This window comes from Terrapene carolina, unplaced genomic scaffold, assembly GCF_002925995.2.
Source record: "Terrapene carolina triunguis isolate 2854851 unplaced genomic scaffold, T_m_triunguis-2.0 Scaffold34215, whole genome shotgun sequence".
In the NCBI taxonomy this organism is placed as follows: domain Eukaryota; kingdom Metazoa; phylum Chordata; order Testudines; family Emydidae; genus Terrapene; species Terrapene triunguis.
In genome coordinates this window covers 1-9,118 of record NW_020698566.1, presented here as the reverse complement: position 1 = coordinate 9,118, position 9,118 = coordinate 1, and the positions used below count along the sequence as shown (strand labels likewise).

General features: G+C 56.3%; 1 protein-coding gene across 1 annotated transcript; it reads right to left on the bottom strand.

The window, feature by feature from the left end:
• Positions 1-2,234: 2,234 nt before the first annotated feature.
• LOC112120763 lies at positions 2,235-8,657 on the bottom strand. Its single transcript, XM_026646163.1, has 4 exons — positions 8,611-8,657; positions 6,914-7,590; positions 4,444-4,647; positions 2,235-3,372 (listed from the first exon to the last, which is right to left on the bottom strand). Exons 2-4 carry the CDS (start codon positions 7,449-7,451, stop codon positions 2,333-2,335), a joined length of 1,782 nt encoding a protein of 593 aa, XP_026501948.1. The 5' UTR covers positions 7,452-7,590; positions 8,611-8,657; the 3' UTR covers positions 2,235-2,332.
• Between the last annotated feature and the right edge of the window lie 461 nt (positions 8,658-9,118).

The following is a 9,118-nucleotide window of genomic DNA, read 5'->3' as shown; positions in this document are numbered from 1 at the left end:
GGCACAACCCCAGCTGGTCCGTGCAGTGGGGTCCACACACACCTGGCACCAGAGAGGAAAGGCAAGGAAGCCATCAGACAATGGATAACACCACTGTGCCAGCTGGCACCTGGCGGGCACCCCCCCCACCCCCACTGCTCCACGATGGGGCAGCTCAGGACCCGCTCTGGCAGCCATCCTTACCGCCCTGCCCCACAAGGACCAGGCAGGAACTGAGCGGCCCCGTCACGGCAGGGTCTATCAGCTGGCCACAAGTGAGCCAGGGACCGAGTTGCACCAAACACGGAAGGGGCAAGTCCTCGCCCTGCGCGGCTCAAACCACGCTTCTCTGCACAGCAGGGCAACAGTCCGGTCACCCACGGCTTGAATTGCCCCTTACCTCCCACAGCCAGTCTGGCTCCAGGATTCAGTGCTAGATGTGTTGCCTGCCAGCCAGCCGGGGAGAGCCTCGTGCTAAGGGCACGACGTGGGCACCAGCCAGTCTAAGAGGTGTCCCACCTGGACAAAGAGTTGAGGGAGTTCTCGGTCTGCGCAGGAGCTATGTGGGAACACCGGGCATTGTACAAGGGAACAGGTGTATGCAGACGCAGGATCCGGCAGGCCAATGACTCGCCCTCGGCTGGATTCACACCATCCTGCCCATCAGCCCTCTGCTCAGGAAAGCCAGTGCCCTGGTACCCATCCGTGCCCCGGGACAGGCCTTGCACTCACCCATTGTCCTCCGGCCACCGACCAGCCTGCCCCAGGAGAGCCTGGGAGAAGGAGCTGCAGGGAGAAGCTGCCAATGCAAAGTGGCATTTTGGAGCCAGAGGAGGGGCATCTAAAGTGGCACTGACTATTAACCAAGAACGGGTGCAGTGCCCATCCCCACAGCTTTAACCAGCACTGAGTCCACACACAGGCTTGGGTTTGGCTTTTTTTTTTTTTTTATACAGAAGTTTATGGTTATATGCAAATTAGGTCATTAAATGATTTGCCATAAATTGTCCTCGAAGGACAGCGACTATCCCTAATTCCCCTCCCCCCCAGAAAGTAGCAACCCTACTCAGCCTAGCGCACTTGCACATCTACCCCCTGCCGGCGGGCACATGCCCCGGGTCACACGTACACGCACCTCCCAGACGCAGGAGTGCAGCACTTTCACTCAGCCACCCCCCAAGGCCTTGCCTTAAACAGCACCCCCCCTCCGGCTCCATGCATACCCCCTCCGCAACGCAAGCATCTCTCCTAAACGCACGACAGACACGCACCCTCCCACCACTGCTCGGACTCACCTCCCCATGCGCTCACCCGTGCACTCAGCCTCCACCCCTAGCCGCTCCTGCTCGTACAAGTGCGCCGCTGCCTGATTGTCCCTGTGCCCCTGCCGGGCAGTCACACACTCCTGTGCCCGCACCTCTCGGGGTGCAATCACAGCCAGTCACTCACACCCACACAGCGTGCCTGCTACATGCCCTTCCTGCATGCCCTGCACTCACCCCTTGCCACAGCTGGCACTCCCACATGGGCATGGACATCCAGCTGTGTGCACACACATCCTGTGTACGTGGACTGCACTAACACTCCCACCTGCACTAACACACATGCCCACACTCGTGCCATGGACACCCCCCTCCTGCGCCCCCTGCCAACCAATCACAGCCTCCCAGGGCTACTCACACTCACCCCTCCATTCCTAGACTAATCCCCCTGCCACACGGCTGCCTCATTCAGACACACTGGACTCACGTGTGCACACGCACGATGCAGTATATGCTCCCTGCTTGCACTCAGACACGCACCACTGTGGCCTTACACACTCCCCACTGCACACTAGCCCTGCAGAGCCCTCCCGTACACATGCCACATGCTTACACATCTGCTGCTGCAAGTTCACAACCACGTGCATTCACCCCCACACACACAACTGCAGTCATGCCTGCAGCCCATGCATTCACACACCATTCTCATGGACATGCACACCACAGGCTCACACACTTCTCCTCACATGCCCCGCCCCCCCCCGGACAGATGCTGGTGCACAGACGCTCAAACTGCACCCACACCTGTCAAACTTACACAGGCACGCTCGATTCCCCAGCTCACACACATGCACCGATGCGTTTGCACACCATGCATATTCCCAAATGCTTCTCTCTCTCTCCCTCACACACGCCTCCAGCACACACACTCAGCCCCCCTCCCACCCCCCCCCCCCCCCCGCACACTCACCCCTGCCCTTCCATGTCCAGGCGCACGCTGTGTGCCCACCCCGTGCACTTGCCCCCAGGCTCCAGGAGGGCTGTCCACACACCCCATGTCCGTCACTGGAATTGACAGCCCCCAGCCACTCCTAGCTATTGGTCAGGAAGAGGCGTCTGTGTTTGGAGGCGGAGCCACGAGGCCGGCCCCGGCGCCGCCCCCGCCCCCGGCTGCCATAGGGGTTCCTGCTGGCCATGGCGCTCTCTCCCCAGCCGGCGCCGCCCAGGGTCGGCCCGGGGAAGCTGACTTCCGCTTTGGGCGGCTGGTCTAAGAGCCCGCTGGCCTCGGGCCCCGCCTCGGCGGGCGGGGCCTGGCTCTGGCGTGCGCTGGCCCGCTCCTGCCGCAGGTAGCGCAGCTCGTCCCGGATGTCCGTCAGGACGCCCAGCAGGCGGAACTGCAGCTCCCTGTCCCGCGCCCGCTCCTCGCGCTGCGTGGCCCGCTCCTCCTGCCACATGGCCAACTCCTGGTGGTACAGCTGGTCCCACTGCTCCTCCAGGTCCAGCAGGCGGTGGATGTTAGTCCTCCAGCTCTCCCGCCTGCCCTCCCGCAGCCAAGAGCAGCCCAGGCCCCGCGGCGGCGGCACCGGGGCGGGGGGCTGGTCCTCCTGAGGCGAGGCAGAGGAGGGCAGGGACTCCTCGGTGAGCGCGCCATGCAGCGGGGAGCGCGCCTGCTGCTGCTGCTGCTCCTCCTCCTGCTGCTTCTCCCACGTGGGCCCCATCAGTACCCTGGGCAAGGAGCCCACCTCAGGGCCCTGGCTGCCCTCCTCCTCTTCCGGCTGGGAGGCGTCCAGCACCCTGCCCAAGGAGGGGATGTCGGAGACCCCTTCGTGGGCCCAGTCTGCGTGAGCGTCCACGTGATTGAGCGTGTCCTCGGGCAGGGAGCTCATGGAGCCCTGGGAATTGCACCGGCGGATGAGCATGGCCTGCCGGGATGCCTTCGCGCTTTCCTCTGCCGACACCTGGGGCTCCGGGCCAGGCTGAAGGCCCATCGCTGCGCTGGGGCACCCGTCCCCCTCCTGGCCTTCCCGCTCTTCTTCCTCCGACATGGAGGCGTAGGAGACGAGGGACTCGTTTCTCAGAGGCGGGGACATGGCCGACATCTCTGGAGTCCGCAGCTCCGGCCCCGATTCGGCTGAAAGAGAAGAGAAGCTACGAGGTCAGTCTATCAGCTTCACCCCCTTTGGCGCCATGCGTTAGATTCCCAATCGGTCCCCTCTCCCCACATCCCTGGGACCGCCCCAGGGTCTTCTTCTGACTAAAAATCACTAAAAGCAGCCACAGAAACACACACCCTGGCAGGGCTGCATGGGCGCTGGTCAGACCCAACAGGAACGTTCCTTTCCCGACAGAGGCCAGAACCAGCTACTTCACAGGCAGGTGTAAAAAGCCAGCAGTAGCAGATATGGGATAATCTGGCCCCCAGTGGGAGTCTCCTCCTAAACCCTAATACTTTGAGGCTGTCTTGGGCCCTGAATCATGAGGTTGTTACATCCCTTCCAACATCCTTTTGAGGATTAAGTTGGATAATGCTGGTTATTTTGGTCATCCATATAAATGCTCAATCTCTCTTGGAATCTTGTTAAATTCTTGACCTTGACGACATCCTGTGGCAGTGAGTTCCACAGGCAACGTGTGTGCTGCAGGAAAAATGTTTATTGTCTTAGATCAGTTTGGAATTTGCTGCCTTTTCGTTTCGTTGACCGTCTCCTTGTTCTTGCGTTAGGAGACCTGGACACTAGAGGGCAGGAGCGCTGGAATAGTCACCCACAGTTGGAGCACTGTGAACGCACAAGTGTTTGCCCTGAAGCTAACCACTAGGCTGTTCGACGCTGACAGTGGGGACACGTCCTTGCAAAGAGTTTCCCTGGGAGTGCGTGGAGGGCTGAGATTTGACTATGGGGCCCTACTCCATTCCTGGTGCAACTTCACTGGGGCTACGTAACAGATATGCTTGGCCCAGGTTCTCAGAGTCACGATCATTTCACCATTTTCAACAACAAACACTCCTTGGCCTTCTCCAGCATCCCCACTGCAGCGCCTGCTGGAGACAGCGCGTCACAGACAAGTCATGGACAGTGTGATCATTTTCCCCATGCTCAGGATTCCTGGCTGACCCTTTAACAGGCACCAGCAATAGGCCTGTGCCACGGACAGTCAGCCTGGCCTTTGCTGTAGCTATCGGCAGCTTCCCCATCACCCCTACCTGAACTGCTCTGCCCCTCGCCTCGGCTGTATTCACAGATCACAGAAGGGTCTGGACTCTGGACCGCGAGCCGGGGCACAGTGGAACCTTCCACGTCAGGCAAAGAGGAGGGCTGCCCATTGGTGTCTATGTAGATGCTGGGGTGGCTGACTGCAGGCTGGAAGGACATGATCGATTGCTTGGACGCACCTGGGAAGAACAAGTCTGCAGGAGAAAGAGACGATTGACTTAAGAGGATAGACACGATCATTCCGTAGGCTTCGTGTATCACAGGCTAGGATTCCCCTAGGGAAACATCCTATATGACTTTTCAGAGATCCCAAGGCCAGAAGGGACCATTGTGATCATCTGGTCTGACCACCTACATGACACAGGCCAGGGAACTGCCCCAAAACGATTCCTAGAGCAAATCCTTGAGAAAAACATCCAACCTTGATTGAAAATGGTCACTGATGGAGAATCCACCACCACCCTTGGTCAATTCTTCCAACAGTTAATTACTCTCGCCATTAAAAACGTATGTGTTATTTCCAATCTGAATTTGTCTAGCTTCACCCAGCCATTGGAATTGGGATGAAACCCACAGGGGCATGTAAAAATTACTCCAACAAACTACAGAACTTAAGTGAACTAGATCCTTTCTATAGGTTTTCTGAATGGTCCTATAAAATTCTATAGCAGGGAGTTCATTCTCTGATCAGCTCTACACGACGGTCCAAAAACATCCTACAGAAAGATCAGGATTTTCTATTAAGTCCAACTGGATATTTCCATTGTGTTTTTATATAAGCCATGTCTAGCCCCAAAACAGCCTGGATTTTTTGCAGTATATATTTAAACTAACAATTTGTGCTTGTATGTCCCTCTTTCACCAAAAGCTAGTGGTCTGATCTGAACTTAGAGGTGACCAGCAAAGGAAACGAAAATTGGATTTGGCCCCCTTTATTTATTTTTGGTCCTCTATAAGGTAGAAAAGGCCGCCTGAAATGGGTCTTTAAACAAACGAACAAAAGAATCAAGGTTTTGAGGTTTTGTTTGTTTGATCTTCAACATATTGAGAATGTCCAGTCTGGTCTTCCCTGCTTTATTGGCAGTTCCAGACATCTGGACTAGGAGTTCTTTCCATGTTTTGTTGAAGGAGGAGAGAGAGTCTTTAACCCTGAGGTTTTTCTCCCAAGTGTGTCTCATGTATTTGAGTTAAATAGTGGGTAACAAAAAGCAAATAAAACAAAGAGTTTTAATCATTCTGGAAAAAAAAATCACTCTCTCAATTAGGCCCCACTTCTGCAAGGTACTTAAGCACATGCCTAACTTTAGCACCAATTCAGCAAAGCACTTAAGTACGTGCTTAACTTTAAGAACGTGTGGGTAAGTATCACTGAAGTCACATGTGATAAAGTGCTTTGATTAACAGGGATGGCCTTAAGTATGTTTAAAAAGTTAGACAGGTGCATCAGTGCTTTGCTGAATCAGAGTCTTCATCAGGTGACTCTTGCATGATTTGTCTGATGTCATGTTCCTTCAAGTTCTACAGTAGCGCAAAGAGTCTCCCAGGAAAAAGAGGGCAGAGGACACCTACATTTCTAATGTAAAAACAAGCAGAATCCCTTGTGCCTCCCCATCCCCCCCATTTTGATTTTTGGATGTGGGGGGAGAAACTTGTCAACCCTCCTTGATACACCTGAGGACTTGTCGTCACTGCAGAGTTAACTCGAGTGCTGCCCAAATCCTGCCCCCACACAAAAGCCCTGAACTCGCGTTGGCTGGCTTAGCCGAGGATATAGGCTAAAGCTCAAGTGAGCATAACGTGTCAGCACGCGCAGCCACTCTGCACACCTCCAGAGCTATTTCACAGTGGCACTGTTAACTCAGAAGAACACATACCCATGCAGTCAAAAGGGGGCACGAACCCATGATTTTTCCCCCGGCAAGTCACCTGTAAAAGGGATGTGATCAGGCTAGACGCAGTATTTCGACGTTTTTAAAAACAAAAAAAGTTTTACAAAACCGAAGATCAACAGGAATATTTCCACCATTTTTTTTTTTAAATTCCAGGGAAAATTATTTCCTTTAGTTTGGCTATTTGAGTATAAATATTTCCCAGCAGCCCTTGCCACCGAGAGTTTACAGTATTCTCCTACTGCAGGAAAACCCAAAAGGGAAACTGACTAGAAAAAAGGCAAAATTGACAGGTCTTTTTTCACCATCCTCTCTGAGCTAGCACAATAAGTAAATGTTCACCACGAACCAAGTCCCAGAGGGCCAGGGATTTGTTACATTACTATGAGGTGAGGCTGGTGTGTTCAGATGGTGACAACAGGGTGGAAACAGATGTTCATGAAAGCCCCTTTCCCTGGAGGAATGGTCTTCTGGCTCCATCTCCTTTACCCACAGACCTCCCCGACCCTACCACCATTGTGAGCTCATGCGCACCAGAGCTGCTATCAGAGAAACCCAAAGCTTAGCTCACCGGGGTCAAAGATAATCTCGGGCTCTGAATCATGGCTGGCCTGTAAGAAGGTAGAGGCCACCATCTTCTCCAGGGGAGTGAGGCGGGGTTTGTGGAGAGGCCCCCCTGCCCTGTTCATAGGGGGATGCTTCTTGGAGGTGATCTTCTTCTTGACATCCAGCCGAAGGTCTCGCCACTTGTGCTTGAGGTCATCGATGGAGCGCTCGGTGTAGCCCAGGAAGTTGACCCGGCTCTGGATCTGGGTCCACAGCTGCTTCCGCCGCACAGGGTGAGCTCGGAGGGATTCGGAGCCGTAGAGGGCGCTGAAGTGCCGAACCACGTTCCAGACCAGAGTCTCTGTCTCGTCGTTGGAGAAGTTGGCTTTCCTCTTCCGGCCAGATGTGGCCAACCCCTGGGAAGCTGCGGCAGAAGTGGAAGGGGCACAGTTGAACCTAGGTCCCCACTCCTCTCGGTCGGCTCCCGAGGAAAACATCGGGCTCCGGGACCCAGAGGGAGCCGAAGAAGGAGGAGCAGAAGCCAGAGCAGCTGAGGAATCCATGGTGCCAGGGGGGGAAAGGCCTGGAGCCAATCCTGCTCCGGGACACAAATCCGGACGGAGATGGGTGGCTTGGGGAGATTAAATAACTGCTCCAGAGTGCCAGGTGGCGGGGGAGACGCTCATCCCAGCTTGAAAGCACCTGAGAGAAGAGAAAAAGCCAGAGGTAAACGCGGGCTCTCTAAGCACCCTCCTTAGACAAACCATCTTGTAGTGGAACAGTTAATAACCCCCAGTTTGACCCGGTAGCCCACTCCAAGCCTGGGATCCTCCGTGGGTGGAGAACCAGAGCTAACACCTGCTCGGTCAGACATGCATTACAGAAGAGAGACTTGCCAGTCCTGCTAAGCTCTCTGTGCCTCAGTTTCCCCATGTGCAAATGGGGATAATATGCTCCCTGGCCTCACTGGGGAGTTATGAGGACTGCAAGGTGCAGAGAGACCACAGCGATGGGGACCAGCGAAGTACCGAAACAGCTGGATATCAAACCTGGTCCAAAATTGTCCACAGAACCCCGGTTTTAAGTCAGAAAATGCCCCTTTGTCAAAATCGAACCGTTCCACGGGAACCTGCCCATGCCAGCAAAATTCGGTTTAGAGAGGGGGGAAAACGGTGAAATCAAGCGTTTGGACAAGGCTTGAAACGGCCCCTTGAGACCTTATCCAGGCGGAACGCTCTGACGTCTCGTTTCCAAGTGACTTCAGAATTTGGTTTAGTGATATTATTATTTCATTTGTAGATATTACTCTATAGGTTATAAAATACAAGCTATAGCGCACACACGCACCCATACCGTGGAGATACACACACACACAGAGCCATACCGTGGAGACACACACAGAGCCATACCGTGGAGACACACACACACACACACAGAGCCATAGCATGCACACACACACAGCCGTACTGTGCACAGAGCCATAGCGTGCACACGCACACACAGCCAGACCGTGCGCACAGAACCATACCGTGCACATGCACACACACACAGAGCCCTACCGTGCACAGAGCCATACCATGTACACACACACAGAACTGTACCGTGCACACACACAGAGCCCTACCGTGCGCACAGCGCCATAGCGTGTGCACACACACACACGCAGAGCCATAGCGTGTGCACACACACACACACTCTCCAAGCTCAGCATTTTCTGCATACCAGGGCCGGCTGGGGAGCTAATCTGCTCTGTTCTCCTCCCCCCTGCCCAGCGCTGAGCCGCTCAGAGGCCTCCTGCGAGCTCAGCCCGCCCGGCTGGGGGCTCGGGCCGGCCCCCCGCGTCCGGCCCCCCCCGGGCTGCTCCTGCGGCCGCGGCGGGGCTGGCAGGCGCAGCCTTTTGTTCGCTCTCCCCCTCCCCCGCTCGGTCCCTGCCGCGGCGGGGAGCGGGAGCGGGGCTGGGGCTGCGGGGCCGGCCGGGGCCGGGATTAGCCGGGGGGCGACTCCGGGACGCCTGGGCCCCCCACCCCGGGCAGGCCCGGCCTGTGCACCGCCCGCTGCTGCTCCGGCCCCGCTCCCGGCGGCAGAGCGCGCCCAGCCCGGGGCGCCCCGGCCCCGGCCGAGGACAATGGGAGCCGCTGGCGGCCGGGTGGGCTCCGCGGTGCCGCGGCAGCGGGGCGCAGGAGCCGCCTCCCCTCCGCCCCGGCGCCTGGCTCGGCTCCAGCCCGGCCGA